Source organism: Diabrotica undecimpunctata, chromosome 8 (genome assembly GCF_040954645.1).
Source record: "Diabrotica undecimpunctata isolate CICGRU chromosome 8, icDiaUnde3, whole genome shotgun sequence".
Lineage (NCBI taxonomy): Eukaryota > Metazoa > Arthropoda > Insecta > Coleoptera > Chrysomelidae > Diabrotica > Diabrotica undecimpunctata.
Window position 1 is genome coordinate 59,678,107 of NC_092810.1, and position 19,679 is coordinate 59,697,785.

The 19,679-nt window shown below is 34.7% G+C and overlaps 1 protein-coding gene across 1 annotated transcript in view; it reads left to right on the forward strand.

Annotated features, from left to right (window-relative positions):
• The window catches only part of LOC140447605 (methyl farnesoate epoxidase-like), a 221,312-nt gene extending 213,745 nt beyond the window's left edge, over window positions 1-7,567 (forward strand). Inside the window, exons 7-8 of the mRNA XM_072540354.1 lie at window positions 3,699-3,816; window positions 5,190-7,567. Coding sequence (XP_072396455.1) covers window positions 3,699-3,816; window positions 5,190-5,513 — 442 coding nt within the window. The 3' untranslated portion in view covers window positions 5,514-7,567. The remainder of the gene's footprint in view (window positions 1-3,698; window positions 3,817-5,189) is intronic.
• Window positions 7,568-19,679: the final 12,112 nt, after the last annotated feature.

Consider the following 19,679-nt stretch of genomic DNA (forward strand, 5'->3'; position numbering starts at 1 on the left):
TACCGAGGATCAAATCACAAAATCAAGTAGCCCTAACGTTGGATTCATCCGGAATAGCTGCAAATTTATTAGAGGGTGGATGAACTGCTTAAAATTAATATTAAACATGTATTTCAGTGACACAGCGACAAAATCATCGCAATGGCGAATATTTTAAAAAGTATGCAAATTAATGTCATGTACAATGATCCACAAAAGGTCATTGGAGGCACTGAATCGAACTTTAAAATATATTCGTTTCAGGTAATTTTCATCACCTGACACGAATTCTATTGTCAGGTGATTTGTTCAGACTCTTCCAATTATTTCTAAACCAGTTGGTACGTATGAAATAAAGGCATGCCTAAAATTGTCCAATTTGTGACGGCACATAAAGTTGCTCCAATTGACAATTAACATTCGAGTTTTTTTGCAATTAGATCAAAGGGCAATTGGGTTTTCAAAACAGTTGTTACACATTACAAATGGAATTCTCTAATAACACCTCAATCGAATTCATCCATTACTTACAGATTAGCCCCAAAGGAGAAGCTTATTCATCGTATTTTTCAGGACATATCGTAATGATTAAATAACCATAATTGGTTGAGTGAACGAGCAGATATCGAGATATACAAGCGATAAAGCAAAACTAAACAGAGGTACCAAAGATCTAGTAAAGTTACTAAATAATATCAAAAACAAAGGTATCGAGGATTATTTAAGTTCTGCCTCTGAAGATACAGACTGCTCACTTTGGAAGGTAACAAAAAAGCTAAAACAACCACAACAATATGGTCCTCCAATAAGAGACATACAGGGTAAATGGGCCAGAGATAACAAAGAATACGCCGCAGCCTTTACTGAACACCTAGTAAAAGTTTTTGAACCAAATGAACCAGACCCCAACGACCCATAGCAAGATTCATAACTTCTTAGAAGCCTTGCTTCAACTGAACTTACCAATTAAAAACTTTACGCTTACCAAAATGAGAAATACAATTATGAAAAATATAATATCAAAAAAAGCCAAAGGTTTGATCTGATAACAGACAAGTTATTGTAAAAATGTACAATAAAAGGGTACAAATATCTGCTGCGCATTTTTAACGCCATCATCAAATCAGGCTACTTTCAGAGTCAATGGAAAATTTTACAGATTATCCTAACACCAAAATCTGGAAAAAAAAACCAGAAGACTTAAAATCCTATAGACCTATAAGTTTGCTATCGATTCTATCAAAGGTATTCAAAAAGCTTATATTGATCAGATTGATTCCAATCTTAAAAAAACTAAACTTATTCTGGATCACCAATTCGGCTTTAGGTTAAAGCTTGGGACAAACAAACAGGTCTACAAAATAGAAAAAATAATCTCTAAGTAAATCTTACTACCCAGTAGCCTTTCCTTCCAGTCCTAAAATTCTATCTATCAGTTAGACACTTCTTGGTAAAGCAGCACCAAAAATACACTCAGCTCCACTCTATCAAAGCAGGTGTTCCACAAGGAAGCGTACTACGACCTATTTTGTTCCTAATATTCACTGCAGACCTCCCATCCAACAGTAACACATAAGTTGCTACTTTTGCAGATGACACCGCAATACTGGCCATGGCAATGAACTGGTAAATTTATAATTTTTAAAGACAATTGACTCTCGTCATTGTCCATAGTTTCCATAATTTGGAACACCTTGTTTTCTACATTGGGTCGGACATGTTTCATGAAATTGTTTAAAAAATTAAGTTTTTCAGCGTTGAACCACCCATTGGGAGTAGCAAGATCCAGTATTTCTGAGGGTGTGCTATTAAGTATGTGGGGCTTAAACGCATTCTTGTAAATATCATACAAGTAGGCACGGAACTTCCCAGCACATTGATGCAAACAATAATAGTGACGTTGCTGCCTCTTTCGGCTGATGTCACGTTGCCCACTTGTTTTGCCTCTTTTGGAGCTAAAACTTTCGTAGAGTTGTCTACATTGTGTATAATTTCAGAAGTGAAATTTTTTTTGGGCAGCAAGTCTCTGTATTTTTAAAATAACGGTAGCCTAATTTAAAGCTTAAAGTCGAACCAAACTTGTGGCTTCTAATTTTCACAAGCTTAGATTTTGATGTCGTTTGATGAAATAGTCATAAAATATATGGACGACTCGTTTCTGTATATTGTATTTATTACAAGACAAACTAATATTAATACATCATTATCTTTGAAGAGCCATAAGATCAGTCTGTCCTTCTTTCACTCCCGGAATTCTTCTTCTACTTAACATGTCACTAATGTTAAGGTAGGTTTACTAATATTAAGGTAGATTTACAACTTAACATAACATAACAGCAGCTGCTTTATTTGTGTCCCAAGAACTGGAGTAGGTTTTTAAGATAACTAAGTTCCGAATTTTTTTTAAATGCCATAGTAAAATGTTGATTCTTTCAAACTAATCGGTATTCTTCCTCATCAGTAAACACCCTTTTTACAGCATTATTGCGATTGTACATGAGTGTTGTATTTTCGTTTTCTTTATTTTTCTTGGCATTGATTTAGATTTTGAAACATTAAATTCTTCAGCTGCGTTTCGAATTAACCATCGTTGTTGTAAGCTTCTTTGTAGCTTCTTCTTTGTTAATCCGTATCGGGCTTAAGTCCAGTTACTTTTTTCTTACTTCGTGGCATCTAAAACAACAAAAATATTAGTCGCATTAAAGTGAAATTCCAAACGAAAAAATAGCTTGTACCTTGGGACAGTACTAAGATACAAAATATGAGTGCCCCAAGCATGGGCATATAATACAAGATGGACTGATCCTTGCAGTATCAGCCTGTTGCCCCAATTCGACAGAGAAAACTGACGCAAAGCAAACCCTGCATCTCTTTCTAATTTGACAGTCTTATCGAACACGTGACCTAAATGACCAATATGAAGGTCACGTGACCTAAATGACCAATAGGAAGGTCACGTGGTCGATAAATCCGTCCGATTAGATAGAGATGCAGGGACTGCTTTGCTTCCGTTTTCTCTGTCGCACTGGGGGCAACGCCACTGTATTGCAGCAGTCAGTTTATCTTGTATTATATGTCTATTGTCCCAAGGTAGGTACAAAATTATTTTGTTTGATTAAAGAAGTAAGGTTATATAATTTATTTGCGTAATGTATCAAAAAACAGCAAAAAAATTAAATACACATTAGCTGACAAGTAAGCATAATATAAAACCTCTTCCCTCACTCGAAACGCCGATGAAAATAGATAAAGAAAACAAAACAGTAGCGAAATTTTTCCAATGCGCAACCACTGACTTTAACATTCAAAATGCTGACTTTTTCGGGTACGATCGAGATGTTTGACCCAAAAGGTTTGCTTGTGGTACTTATATCGCCAAATTTGAAGTAAATATATCATTTACCGTAGGTACAAAGCATGTACAAGGTGCTCCAAGGTACATGGATCTTCCCTATATGTAAGAATCGCATAAATATAAAAATATTGTTTATTAAAAAGCATTACATTGATTTAACTTTAACTTTTTATACGTAATATGTTTGTATTTTTTTTTTGTTTGTATATTTTTCTGTCAATTTTTTAGACACAGTATTTAATTTTAAGGCGGTACGACGTTCGCCGAGTGAGCTTGTATTATTATAAAATACAAAATCATTTAAATGTACTTATTTTTTGTCTAAGTTTTCAGGTAAAAACTTAAATATTTGTGTTATTTATAGGATGCCGTATCTAGAATGCGTTGTGCTGGAATCACTGAGAATGTTTGGAGGCAGAGCTTTTACAGTACCACATCGAGCTTTAAGAGACACCTATTTATGTGGATATCGAATACCAAAGGTAATATATTAGATAATTTTATTTTAACACCAAGAAATAGGTATTCAAAATTTGAAAAAATTAAGGAAACCTCAAAGAGGCATGGAACGACAAATGCTGGGTACTTCACTTCGGAAATATCAAATTAATTTATCAAAGACGTTATTGAACAAGTAGCTTCATTGAAATAGAAGTAGTCTGGACACAACGAACGGCTAGAGAATGGTAAATGGAACAGTAAACTAATGAATTTAAGACTTTGGGGAAGACTCCAAATGTGATGGAGCGATGACTTAAAGGTATTACAGGATCGACATGAAAACGTCTGGGATAGGACGGAGAAGCATAGAAAGAAATGGAAAATGACTCTATTCAGGCTATCAAATAGAAAAAGGCTTTAAAAAAAGTAAATATCAAAAATTAAATATTGAAGGATGTAACGAAATATCCTTATAATAATACATAACTGGCATACACGTTCGAGAACATAAATAAAAAATATCGACTTGTAATGTGAATTGTGAGATACCAAGATCAAACAATTCCGTTCCGATTCATCTAAAGTACTGTTCAATATACTGCAAAAGCGGACACCTCAGCTACGAATACCCTGAAAAATCAATTATTTGTCCATTCTGTAAGGAACAACTCAGATTTACTGCATAGCCAACGATAAATGTTTTCAAATGGCCCAACTGTAACAGAAACCAGCCGACATTTTCACAAAAATGCCCACCCACACAGACAAGTCACACCAAAAATTATAAAACAAACACAACCCTTCCACATTCCCAAACAAATCCGATTCTACGACCGATCCTCCGACAGAAGAGCGTAGGCGCAAAATTTCGGGCCAATGCTTTTTAAATGCATTCATTTTTTTCGAATCCTAAAAAAACTAATAAGTATTTTTGAAAAATTTAAACCCAGAATAAAAGAATACATTATTACTGAGGGCCGAAAGTCCCAGAAAACTTCTATAATGTTTATTTTGATAAGTTACGGGGGTGAAAAAAATGAGAAAATTTAGTGTGATTTTTAATTTCAAATATCTCCTTCAAAAAAATTTTTGTTTATTCTAAGAGACTTTCGGCCCTCGGTAATAATGTAATCTTTCATTCTGCGTTTAAATTTTTCAAAAATATTTGTTAGTTTTCTCAGGATTCGAAAAAAAAAATGATTGCATTTAAAAAGCATTGGCCCGAAATTTTGCGCCTACGCTCTTAAATCCCTTACCCGCTTCACATCAATGACCATCTTCAATGTCTTCCCTTAACAAGCATCTATAACAAACAGCTTCTGTACAAAAAAAAAATTCTTAATTTCTTTTGTTTATAAAACGGTGTATAAATTCAAAGTTTGTTTTATATTAAAAATGTTTATTTATATTGCAGGATGTGTTGGTTATAGCCAATCTCTATGGATGTATGTTAGAAGAAGGATGTGAATACGAGAATCCAGACGTATTTAAACCAGAACGTTTCTTAGAAAACGGAAAAATATTTCTGCCGGATAGTTTTATACCATTTGGCATTGGAAAGCATCGATGTTTGGGAGAATCTTTAGCCAGAGCTAATGTATTTATATTTTTGGCAGTTCTTTTGCAGAATTTTGATCTTAATATATGTCCTGAACATCCGCCTACGACCGAATGGATTGACGGTGTGACTCCAGGACCGAAACCTTTTAAAGCTCGAATCACACCTAGAAAAATATAAATTTATAAAAAGCTTTGTAAAGACATTCAAAACTAGAAATAGTGGAATCGGTGGAAAAATAATACATACTTAAAGTCCTAGTCATAACCAAGACTACTTTTTTCTTTCCACAAAATTTTCGGGTTTTCTTATTTAAGTGGTTCTTAATAGTCATTTCTATATATTTGATATGTTTCAGACTTCTTTTGGTTCTCGTATCATCCAGTAAATTTTTAAAATTTACAACTACACCCACATTTCAAAGCCATTAACTTACTCAGACTTTTCATTGTTATGAAAGTCCATATTGCTTCTCCATAGTGTAAAACAGACTAAACGTAACTTTCTTTTTAAATTTCAGCTTATTATCTAATCAATATATTTAACAAATTTCAATTTCAGTTTATTATCTCTTTGCTTCCTGAAAACTTTTTCAACCAAACAATGAGGTACAAATTAATTAATCTTACTCTATTGGGTTCCTAAAAGACAAAAAAGTAAATAATATCAATTATTTTTTTTTTAATCGGCTATGGTTTGGACATAATACCACTAGGATACTAGAGATTTTAGTTAAGCAATTGCAATAGTATAAAACGTAGATTACTTTTTATGATACAATGAAAAACACTTCTTTTTGCGAACATTGCATGCAAACATTGGTCAAAGCGTTTCTTATAAAGCACAATTTTTTTTTAATTGTTTTCCTATGACTGTATCCTGAAGATCAACTTTTATAACAATCCCTAAAAAACCTAATGCCAAAAAATGTGAAGATTATCGAATAATAAGCCTTATGAGCTATCTTCTGAAAACTTTTTTAAAAATATACATAAAAGAATATATAAAAAGTGTGAAGAATACATGACAAACACACAATTTGGCTTCAGGGATGCATTGGGTACTCGAGAGGCACTTTTCGCAATACAAGTTCTCTTTCAAAGATGTAGAGACGTGAATTGTGATATATATGTATGTTTTGTCGATTACCAGAAAGCATTCGATAGAATAAAACATGACGAACTGATGAAAATATTAAATTCAATTGGTCTAGACAGCAAAGATCGCCGTATAATAAACAATATCTATTACGAACAAACTGCAGCTGTGAGAGTTGGGGATCAGTTAACAGACGACATAAAGATAAAAAGAAGTGTGCGACAGGGATGTATATTGTCCCCATTATTGTTCAATACATATTCAGAGGACATTATGAACCTAGTACTAACGGACATAGACGAGGGAATACTTATAAACGGAGAACGATTGAACAACATAAGATACGCTGATGATACTGTCATTTTTGCAGACAGTCTTAACGGTCTGCAGACACTTGTCTCCAGGGTGGCAGAAGTAAGTAGCAGGTTTGGGCTTGATTTTAACATCAAAAAAACCAAATACGTGGTTATAAGCAAAAATAGAATACCACCTGGTCAATTACTAGTTAACCAACAACCTATAACACAAATCACCAACTTTTGTTATCTGGGTGCAAACTTAAACGAACAGTGGGACCAATCGACGGAAATTAAGATAAGGATCGAGAAGGCAAGATCAGCTTTCGTCAAAATAAAAAAAATCTTTAACAGCCACGATATAAAATTGACAATAAAAGTTCGTTTACTAAAATGCTACGTATTCTCCGTTCTTTTATATGACGTGGAGTCATGGACCTTAACTGAAGCATCACTGAAGAGACTCGAAGCATTTGAGATGTGGTGCTATAGACGCATGTTGAGGATTTCCTGGATAGACAGAGTTACCAACGGAGAAGTACTACATAGAATGGGTAAAGAGCGCGAATTAGTCATAACCATAAAACGTCGCAAACTAGAATACCTGGGCCATACAATGCGCAATAAACAACGATACAGCATACTTCGGGCCATAATTCAAGGTAAATTGCATGGGAAAAGAGGTCCAGGACGAAGAAGAATATCCTGGCTGCATAACCTGCGAAAATGGTTTAACTTAACCACTACCGGACTTTTCAGGGCAGCAGTCAACAAAGTCAGAATAGCCATGTTAGTGTCCAACATCCGTAACGGATAGGCACCATAAGAAGAAGAAGAAGATAACTGTAGGAGAAGCAACCCTACTTCATCAAGATTTACTACCACTAGCACCGATTAACCCTGAAACTACAGATAAATTAAAAAATTTCAGGTTCGAAACCGAGCATTTCGCTTTTTGTTGAAAGAACATCTTTGACTATATATTTGAGAATATCTTAAATTTCTTTGATTTGCGGTCCATCTCATACACAGATTTTAGAATATCTGTTTTGTCAACATAGCCCATATGCTGGTTATATCCTTTGACCATCGTTGGACAGGCCACGACTTGTGAATTTCCGTCTTTTTGCTTGCGGGAAATAGTTGCTTGTTCTGAAGAGTTTTGATGATTTCACAATAAATGCACTATTTTCCGGCCTCTCCGCTTTATAAACACCAAACCAGTCTAATTCTTTGTCAGATGCTAAGTCTTTTGGGATATCTTTTTGGTTAGTAATGCCGCACGCATAAATACATTCTCCTTGAAGTGTTTTTTGTAAGGGCACAGAGTTGAAAAAGTTATCAAAAAAAAAATATCCATTTGTCACCAAATCTACACTACTATCCTTGACCGCTACCATTATCGAATTTCCAAAGACAAAATTCTTCATGACTTCAACAATGAAATCGACTGCTTTCGCGGCCGGTCCATCGAGTAGTCACATAATCCTCAAAAATCATTATAAAGATAAGCGGAAAGATTCCTGTTTATTTTCTGCGTAAATTGAAATAAAATAATAAATCGAAATAGCAATTTTCTTATCGTAAACAGACTCGAAAATGTTTACATTACCAATCTCAGAAACGCAAAAAGATTAAAAATATCTTTCGGTGTTTTATGATATACGGGGTGAAAAAGAAAATGCTACAATCCATTCTGGTCAAATCGAACCCAAACTTTATAACCCCTCTTGATGGGTTTTAAAGGCATAAATTGCTTTAAACACCTGCAACTCTTACCGAATCATAGATTCGTCTATAAATTGATGTTTTGAAGAGCCATATGAAGAACAAAACGTTTCAGATAAAGTATCCAATAAAGAGCGAGCTTTATATAACTTTGGCGAGGTCATAATTTGACGAGTCGCGACCGGGCATCACTGAATTACCTGCTAAATGCACGTTTCCTGGATGCTAAGGAAACCGATCTCTAGACATAACTGAACTTATGTAGTGATCTCGTAGTTCCTTTCTAGATGACCAGTAATCGACATAACTAGGCAACCTTTTAATTCCCATCAATACATTATTGATTGCAATATGAATTTAAATTTCTTTGGCAGAAGTTGGTGTAAATGAAGAGTCTCCAGTTCTAAAGAGCGTAGAGGTTTATTTCGAATACAATTTTGTCAATTAGAGTGCTGGGGAACAGGTGTACTACTGGCCTCTCCATATTATCTGGAATTTTAGGACCATTTTCCTCAGTGAACTGCTTGATGTTAGTAACACAAAATCCCGCTGAATTAGCCCAGTTTTTCTTTTGTCTAATTCTATATCCCTCAAAATAGAAGGGGGAATATTGTCCTCATCATCCGAGAAGGCTTCATCACCAGGAATACTCTCTGAATTGTCGTCCCTTAAAGGTTGGTCTGGCTGGTCATCTTCAAGTATTATTGGAATATACGCAATATCAAGCAAATCCTCTTCGTTACTGCTCGATTTATCTGACTTGCCATCTGAAGGAATGCTCTCTAATAATGTGAATAGACCACCCGACGACATATTGTTTAGCTCACTAAATAAATATTCTGTTTCCCTGAAATAAAAAAAAATAAGTACATATCTAGTTTCCTGGTGGTTTTAGGTTGAAACCGGCATTTTATGTCTTCAATATATTTATTGTAGATCAAAAAGTTTTATTAATAGGAAGTATTAACCATAGATACAAATGTTTCAAAACATTGTAAATAAAAAATAAAGTTATATGTCATAGCGAAATAATCTAAAAACCACACCAAAATTGCTTATACCCCTAGGTTGATATAACCCTAAATACCATTGAGAACGAGCAAAATATGTATTTTTACTCGTATGTAATTTCACAGTGAAACCACTAGGAAACAAATGGTTGTCTAGATGTGCTTTTGTTTTTTAAAAAATTTTGGAACACCCTGTATGGGATAAGCAATAGTCCTGATTTTTACGCCTAATTTTACTAACGCTTTGTTATTATTATAGATTTTGTAAATGCATTTTACATAAAAAAGATTTAAGTTTTATTTTAAATTATTTTTCTGAAATAATTTTTTAAGGAAACAATATAATAAGACTTCCTACAAGTCATCAAAAAGTAGGTATGTAAGTTTCTTTATCATCGCCTTTCAAATTTCTATTATTAGGGATAAATATATTGTCAACGTTCAATCTTCGAGCCAACAACCACTCCTCAACTTCTGCGATCTCCTTAATTGCGTCTCCTATTTTTGCTTTCAATACCAGTGACTTTAATAAATACCATAATAAATCTTGATGTTTTATTTTATGAGTATGATGTTATTTAATGTTTTTTTTTCTATTATATTTAAGTAGTTAATAAATAAAATTAATAAAAAAAGTTTGATTAAATTATTAATTCCAATATAACTAAACCTGTTAAATTTGCTAAAGTTTGTGAATAAAATTCATGGTAGTAAATTTACAATTCAGAAAATGTCGACAGGAATGAATTCAGTTTTGTTACTCGGAGAGTTTTTGAGGTAGCTGAATACGAATATTACGACGGCGATGATTTTCGAGCTACCTGGTGGAGAAATTTGATGAAATCTTCATTCGAAATCAGTCAAACGTCATTACTCGTCACGGTTTTGGGGTCACAAACATTACGACGGCCAGGGTCTCCAATGTATCTGGCGCCCAGGGTCTAGAAGACTAAGAGTAACTTAATAATAAAAATAAGATAATGATACATAAGAAATGTTATTCAGTAAGACTGGTGTAGGAGGAAGTCCCAACTGGACCGGTTATTGTACCAATACACAAAAAAGGAAACAAAAAGCAATGTACTAACTACCGGGGAATAACACTCCTAAACACCACCTACAAAATCCTTGCAAAAATCCTGCTAGAAAGAACCAAAACATACACAGAAGGAATCGTTGGAGATTATCAATGCGGATTTAGACCGGGCCTCTCTACCATTGACCAGATATTCACAATAAAACAGATAACGGAAAAATGCTGGGAGTTTGATCGTGAGCTTCATCAGATGTTCATAGATTTTAAACAAGCATTTGATAGAGTATGCGGGGCCAGACTGTGGACAGCGATGCAGGAACTTGGCTTTCCAAAAAAACTAGTCGGGTTGATACGAATGTGTATGGAACGGCTACGATGTAAGGTGAGAGTTGAACAACAATACTCGGAGACATTTGAAATAAACAATGGACTAAAACAGGGAGACACACTTTCACCACAACTCTTCAACTTAGCTCTGGGACGCATAATCAGAAGTGCAATAATCGAAAAACTGAATACAGTATTTCATCGAGAAGGACCAAACTTACTACTGGCATTTGCAGACGATATCGATTTAATGGGAAACACGTGATTATGGATGAAGGAGACTTTCGTGAGGTTCGAGAAGGAAACAGAGAAAATGGGGCTCCAAATCAACGAAAACAAGACGAAATATATGTATATGAGCCGCAATAACCAAAGCAGAGACAGAATCGGTCAGAACATCACCATCGATGACTTTAACTTTGAGCGCATTAGAGAATTCAAGTATCTTGGAACAACAATAACTGAAGACAATAACGTATCACAAGAAATAAACAACAGGATCCAGGTAGGCAACAGATGTCCTTTTGCCCTCCAAAACCTTATAAAATCGAAACAACTAACAAGACGTATGAAGATACAGGTCTATAAAACAGTCATACGACCCGTTGTGATGTATGGAAGCGAAACGTGGACGATAACAAAGGCAAACGAAAGAAAAATCCTAAGGAAGATCTTTGGCCCTGTGCTGGATGAAGTATCAGGACAATATAGGATAAGAACTAACAAAGAGCTCGAAGAACTTTACCCAGACGCCAACATCATAAAAGAAATAAAGTCCAGAAGATTCCAATGGGCAGGACATCTCAGAAGACATTCTGACGAACGAACAGTAAGACTGGTGTGGGAGGAAGTCCCAACTGGACGGAGACCACGCGGACGCCCTCGTCTCCGGTGGCGAGATAATATCGCAGGAGACCTAAGCACTATGGGCGTGGAGAATTGGATGGAGGTTGCTTAAGACAGAAAACAGTGGAGGCATGTTGTCAAGTCGGCTAAAACCCACGAAGGGTTGTAACGCCACGGATTAAGTAAGTAAGGACTTCATTATAGATAGGAGAAATATTCTCTAAAGGCTTGGGATCAAACAATTTAGTGTTAATATTAACAATATTATTAGATGTTTCTTTAATAGCACCAAAGAATGAACTATCAGGAACATTTCTAGCAAACGTTAAAAGTGAAGGAAAAAATTGTGTCACTTTATGTTTAGCTAGACAAATAGCTTGGGCTATTTTAAAAATCTCCTTGTCCCAATCTTTATGATTATCCCGAATAAAAGACCTAATTGCAGTAACAATCGGTTTATTAACTCATTTAGTAAGATTAATCTAAGGGAAGTATTTAGCATTGTACCAAATTTTTTTAACCTTGTATTTTTTAAAGTTTTAAAATCTTTGGAAACAAATTGTTCTCCATTGTCAACTGCAAAGATCTGTGGTACACCAAAAATTAGAAAAACTTGATTTTCAATAAACTTGACAATAATAGCTTTAGAAGTAGCATTAGCCAAAGGATTTTGTAAGATTCCTACATGCACAAAATCGAAAACGTGGCTTTGGAAGAAGTGAGGAAAATATTGTCAGAATTATAAAATATATGTTACAATAAAAGTACTCGCTCCAAACAGATTTCTGCAGACCATAAAATTAACCTTATTTCATATTTCCTTTTTTTATAAATTTAAACTACACACAAAGAAATATCCCACCACGTTAGAAAAGCTGATTGACTGAAATAGTGGGGACTTAAGACAAAAGTTGTGACTACAATGAAGTATAGCACAGATGCCATAGAACATATGGCTATGATGAAATTAGCTCTTCTGTCAAAATAGAACAGAATATTTAGTTTATCGGACAGAAAGAGAGAGGGCGCCAACTATTTTTTTAAAGAAAAAATAGTAAAAAAAGAAACTGAAGGTTAAGGAATTAATAAAGAAATTAAAATAAAATAATTATTTAAATGTAAATTACACTATAAAGAAAATCAATTAGGTATCTAATACAAAAGAGGAAGAGGAAGAAATAAATTAGAAAGATACAATTATTTGTTAATCATCTTTTTTCACTTAGTAAAAAAAATACTTATTTTGTATTTTCCTTCTAAAAATCATATTTTAACCCTTATTTCATACCACACTTTCATAAAACTCTTAAATAATAAATTAACATAAAACTTCAGGAGACGAAATCTACGCTAGGCAGATACCTTAGAGATCATTGCCCATTCCCGTCGTGTTAATCGTGTTCAGCAACCCCAAAAAAACCCGAGTAACGACTTTTGACTGATGTCGAATGAAAATCACATAAAACTTCAGAAGACGAGGTTAACACTGGGCACAAGGTAGCTCGAGGATCATCGCCGTCATAATATTCGTGTTTAGCGATCTAGAAAACCTACAAGTAAGGACCTTCGACTGATTTCGAATAAAAAACACATAAAACTTCAGGAAAAGAGGTCCACCCTAGGCACCAGATAGCTCGAGAACCATCGTCTTTACTATATTCGTATTCAGCGACCTCGAAAAACCCACGAGTAACAAAATTAAACTGATTCCTCTCGATATTATATAAGTTGCAAATTTTTCATTTCCTTTGCACTTTGGAAATACATTTTTCTTATGCACAAAATGCAATTTTCATTTTAACACCATAAATTTTATTCACAAACATTCCTGGCTATTTTCCTGTTGGAATGCAGGAAGTTTCACAGCGATTCGTTTTACTGCGAAAAATTTGTAGGCTTAGTGTTTCGTTTCTTCGGCTACTATGAATTGAATAGAATTGACCATATTGTTGGTCAAAAGCTCGAATAAGGGAGCGGAATATCATATGTGAGGCTAGTTTCAGAGATACAGATCCGGAAATTAACCTTGGAATGGACTTAAACAGTTCAGACTTCAAGTTAAAAAGCTTCTTTCTTGAGGCAGTTCAATTCATTTACTATTTTTATTGGAAATTAAACACAATGTTAGTCTAAAATATGTTTATTTTATCGTTTCGATTTTCATTTCTGAAATCGTTCTTAAAATACAAATTAAATAAATTTTGTCTTGTTACTGGGTAATAAAAAAATTCTTTTAATAATTTAGGTTTATCTGAGTCGTTCATATTGACATTTCAAAGATATACTCTATATACATTTTAAAGTAGATGACTTTAAAATGAAATTGGGAATATTTTTGAGTTGCACTCCTTGGATGACTTTCAAGAAATTTTCATTCATACGATTACATGAAATCAACTTTAACTTAAGAAAACAGATCAGAAAAATAGCATATGATTTGTCTTTAAAAAGACAACCACGCTCAATTATCATTGTCATCACAGTCGTTGGACAGCCATGACCTTCTCAAGCTTTCTGTTAAAATCTGTCATTTTCTATTTCAGGACCCAGACTGCATGTCCTGCCCACTCCAGACAATTTCGCTTCACCTCTATATTCCGTTTTCACAGACCGCTCCGAATATTTTGCGTAGTACGTTCGTTAGCTAAGTACTTTATATATTACTATAATATACTATAATAAACCATAACATCTGTTTGCAATTTTGATGCGCCCTTCTATTTCCCCTGATTTGTTATTTGTTAACCGACGTCCCTAGATATAATTATGAGCTCTTTGATCGCTTCGAAGTTTTGGTCATTGACAATTAGATCTGAGTCAAAATATACAGCTCTCTTGTTTGTGTTAGTTGGCATGAATTTAGTTTTAAAATGATGAAAAGGTAACATAACCTCCCTAAAATGAAAACATAACACAAGGCAAAAAGCTGTTCAAATTTTATTAAATTGTATTCGTGTTTTCATGTATGTACCGTCCAAAAATTTTAATTTTATATCCTGCGATAACAACTATAACATCTCGCTACATTAATATACTTATGATAAATAAGTTTATACATTTCGGGGTTGGAGTGAATGGATTCCTTGAGGGGGAAGGGTGGTTTCCGGAGTACCTTAGTTTATAGAGCTTTTCTGTATCTAATATTTTTTAGTTTTTAATATTTTTAATATAATATAAGACTAACGTACTGGTGATGAAGCAAATATTGTAAGCCTTGAAAACGGTAGCCCAAAATTTACCTTCATTAAATAATAAAAACTAGTTAAAATTGTGAGTACCAACTTCATTCCCATATACTGGTAGGTTGGTTTTATTTTAATTTATATTTAATCCCATTATTTCTGTTGCTACTACCAGCTTGGTTAGGATTTCCGTGGTTCTCGCCCTATTTCTTGTTATGTCCACGTTGACATCATAGCATCAGCGCTGCTCCCTGCCTTAATCCCCTATGTATTTCAAGTGGGGTTGACGAGTCTTTCTGAATTTTTATCATCATGGCTAAGCCGATCCTATTTGCTGCCGCTCTAAATAGTTCTGCACACTGCATTCAAACCATTCATAATAAGTAGCATGTTTGGCCTCTCATCATATGTCCTATCAAGATTTTTACTTTTTAATATAAATTATCTACAAGCTTTTTATGTTGAACCTTATCAAATGCCTTTCCAAAATCTTGTATTCATAAGCATTAAGCATATGCCTATAAAACATGAGTATAAGTCCGGATTTATGTCCATGCATCTCTGGGCCATTACATTCAAGCCTAACAAAGCATCTCTTGTGCCCATACCATTTCTAAAACCAAATTGTATGTCACTAATTTCATGTTAAAGAGTTCTAACAATTCTGATGTATATTATTTTTAAAAATGATGTAGGTGTGTGACTCATTGAAGCTATTGTTCTGTGATCTGAGCAGGTTGTTGCACTTGACTTTTTGGGTAATGCTACAAAGGTCGATTGCGGTCATTGTTTGGGGATTGTTGCAGTCAGATATTAGATTAAAGAGTTCCACCATTACATTCATAACATCTTCATCAATAAGTTTTAATAATTGCTGGTATACCATCCCTGCCTGGAGACTTGCAGTTTTTCTATAGATATTTTCACTTGCTCTCAGGGGTTCCACAAATTCCTCTTTTCGTTACTTCAGTTCTATGTTGTTAGTAAGTTCCCCTTCCAGCAACTCTCGAAGTGTCTTACTCATCGTTACAGGATATCCGTTGGTGGTAAGCACGTTGACATACTTATCATTACAGATATTGATTTATCGGCTTGAATTCTTTTCTAATGTTTATTTGGTGATATAACTTTCTTGTTTCTCCTTGACTCGTATAGCCTTTGAGCCGATCTAATATGTCGTTTTCTGATTCTCTTTTCTTTTTTTGGTGTATGCGTTTGAGGGAGAACCCGCCTTACGTTTTTGTACCTATATATTATTGTCCCAGTTCTTCGTTGTTGCATGGTCCTACATATCGTTCTTCTCATCTGTTATTTTTTTGCACTCATGGTCGAACCAGTCATTTCTCTCTTGGCTTCGGAATAATCCCAATGTGCTTTCGACTGCTAATTTCAAAACCTCTTTGCAGTTGTTCCACATTTCCATGCTTAACTGTCCAGGTTTGACTAAAGGATTCTTTTATGTCCTACTGGAACTGTTTCTGTTTTCATTATTTCTTCTTCTTCTTCGTCTTTATAAACAATTCTGCTTGTTTATTGGCATTAATACCTCTATGGAAGATTGTCATTCCATTTTCTGCGCGGTTGTCCGATATAACTTAACTTATTAACTTAATGGATCCATCTTCTGTATAATGGAGAAGTTGCCCTAAATATTATAAAAACTATTGAAAACATCTACCAAAACAACAAAATAGTAGTCAGAATAGATGGACAATTTACAAAACCTATAGAAATAGCCAGCGGAATAAGACTCATTGAACCTTATGCTCATTAATTTAAACATAGATGAAATCATCAAAAGCGTTAACAAAGGAAGAGGATACACAATGGGAAACAAAGAAGTAAAAATACTTTGTTACGCAGACGATACAATATTAATAGCCCAAGATGAAGATAGTCTGCAAAGACTGGTACACAGATTTAATATAAGAACAAAAGAATTTAATATGACAATCTCATCTCAGAAAACTAAAATAGTAATCAGCAAAGAACCAACCAGATGTAAAATAGAAATTACTGGCATCAGTATTAAACAAATAATGGAAATAAAGTACCTTGGAATTACACTGTCCAGCTATGGAGACCTGGACAAAGAAGTGAGAGATCAAGTACAATAAGCAAATAGACTGGCAGGATGCCTTAATAACACTATATGGTGAAATAGACACAGAGATGAAATCAAGAATTTATAAAGCCAGTGTAAGACCAATGACCACTGAACAAAATGTCCTACATGTTAACCAAAACACAAGAGCCATACCATAATTACAAGACAATTAGAAACGAAACACATGCACTTGTAAGAAAAATAAATAATGATCACTGGGAACGCTTTTCGAAAGAAATGGTTGATACGGTCTGCAAAAGGAAATATGGCGCTTCATAAGAGGTCAAGGAACGCCTTAATAACACTATATGGCGAAACAGACATATTAACACTGAGATGAAGTCAAGAATTTATAAAGCCAGTGTAAGACCAATAATGGCATATGCCTCAGAAACAAGACCCGACACAGCCACAACACAAAGGCTACTGGAAACGGCAGAGATGAGAGTACTGAGAAGAATTATAGGCAATGCGCTACGAGATCGAAAGAGAAGTGAAGATAGAAGAAAATGTAACATACAGTGTATAAACGAATGGACACTAAATAGAAAAAAAAAAAAACAATGAGATAACCACATAAGCAGAATAGGGGAGACCAGTGTCGTCAAAATAGCAAGAGTTAAGCCATTGTATGATATACTTGTAGCGTTTTCTCTACTCTGCTATTGATTTTTGCTTTTAGACATCCTGTTTCTTCTATTATTACTCTCAAGTATATTGTTTAATTTGTTCTTTCAATTTCTATATAAGTTCTTTTCTTGTTTCTCCTATCTGCATAACTTTTGTTTTGTTGACATTTATTTTCATTTTGTTTTCAGTACTCCTTTCCATATTTCCAAATTATTCTGAAGTTCTTTCAGTTTTTGCAATTAGCACCAAATCTTCAGCAAATCCTTCTGAGATTTCTACTCTTTGCAAATTTCTAAACCCTACATTCAGTTTTTTAATGCTTGTTGCAAGTGTCTTAATAATTTCGTCCATAAATATTATAAATAGTGTTGGACTAAGTGCTCCTCCCTGTCTTAAGCCTCCATTGATTGTAAACGTTTCTGATGTTGTATTATTACTAATTACGGCATTGTTGTTCTCATTGTATATTTTTTGTATCATTCTTAGTAACGTGGTGTCCATAAGTGTCCATGATGTCCTGATGTCTTAATATTTTTCATGGTTTATGTCTTCGTTTTTAATCGAAGGCTTTTTCTATGTAAAGGAATGCTTCCAGTTCTTCGAAGTGTTGTTTCCATCTTTTAACTATTTCTTTTGTTTCTATTATTAATTCTTCATTTTTATTTTTAATGCTCTATATTTTATGTTTTTTTGTTCTTATCGTCTTCACTCCTCAGGGTTCTGTAGAATAGCTTTTGGTTACGTTTGCTAGCTTCTTCCATTTTCTCTCCGAACTTTTCCTAATTGTCCCTCTTTACTACTGTTATCAATATTTTTACCTTTTTTCGTTCATTTTTATATTTATTGTACTTCTCATTTGTTTTGTCTTTCAGATATTGTTTGAATACATTTTTCTTCACTTTTACTTGCTTTTGACGTGACAACGTCTTAAATTAGGTTGTGGCTCGGAGTCATTCATGAAAAAGTGTAACGCCCGCTCACGTCTGTTACAGTGAGTCACCGAACGAGAGAGAGGCCCGCCGGACCGGCGAATGCCTTGCGTCTCTCTCCCACTCAAACATGATCGGTCCGCTGCGCGCTCAGCACTAGAGAATTAGGCGCGTTGAATCGGTGCGTGCTTCCGTGCTTGTGTCTCTGTCTTTCTCGAGCGTTCTTGGCGTTCAAGACACATTACAGCAGAAACACTTCCTTTCATTTCATATTTCTCCTATCATCGTCCTATCCTCAACAAAATCACTCAAATAGAAATTAGTTAAGTTTAAGTTTACATGTACAATGTTTTAGTCTATAGTTAGACTCTAGAAACAAAATATATTTCTATAGTTAAAATTTGTGCAATTCTTAATTCAATTCCTTGTTCCTATTGTGCAATTTAATAATATTCATATCAATAAATATTCTACCGAGAAAAAGACGTTGTCACGTAAAATTTTCGCCCGTAAAACCGACTTTACAGGCAACCGATTTTTTTTTTATTTCTTTGGACCACCATGCTGTCTGTTTCTTTGTCGAGTCTTTTTTACTTTTTCCGCATACTTCCTTAGCTGCATCCAGTAGCAGGTCCATGTAGTTGTTCCATAGGTTGTTTATCTCATATTAAATGAGAGAAGCCTGATTGAGAGAGAGCTAGGAAGTAGGGTGCAGTCACCGAACTGGTGGAGGAGATGCTTAGTTCGTCAAATCGGTGGAGAGCAGTTCAGAGATATGTGAGGAGAACGTTCAAGAGAAAGGAACAAGAAATGAGACCCGAAGGGAGACAGGGTGTCCAGGAGCAAACAAGAAGATAAGGCAAAATGAGAAGGGGCGAGATTGAACATGCACAGGGGAAAAGAAGAATTAAGTCGTAGTAAGAAAGTGCTAGAAAGCGTGAATGCCGTTGCGATTTTGCGTCCCAATCAAGGCGATCCGGCCGGTAATCCACCGTTGAGGATGTTTTTTTAGCAGGTAGGTCTCTGGCATTAACGGCAATGGTGTCCCCTTGCGCGCGGTCTCAGATACCATCGTGGCCACGATGAAGGAATCCTGCATAACCGAGGCTAGTATGTTTCGAACATTTGGACCAACCCTCCTCATAAAAGACGAAAAA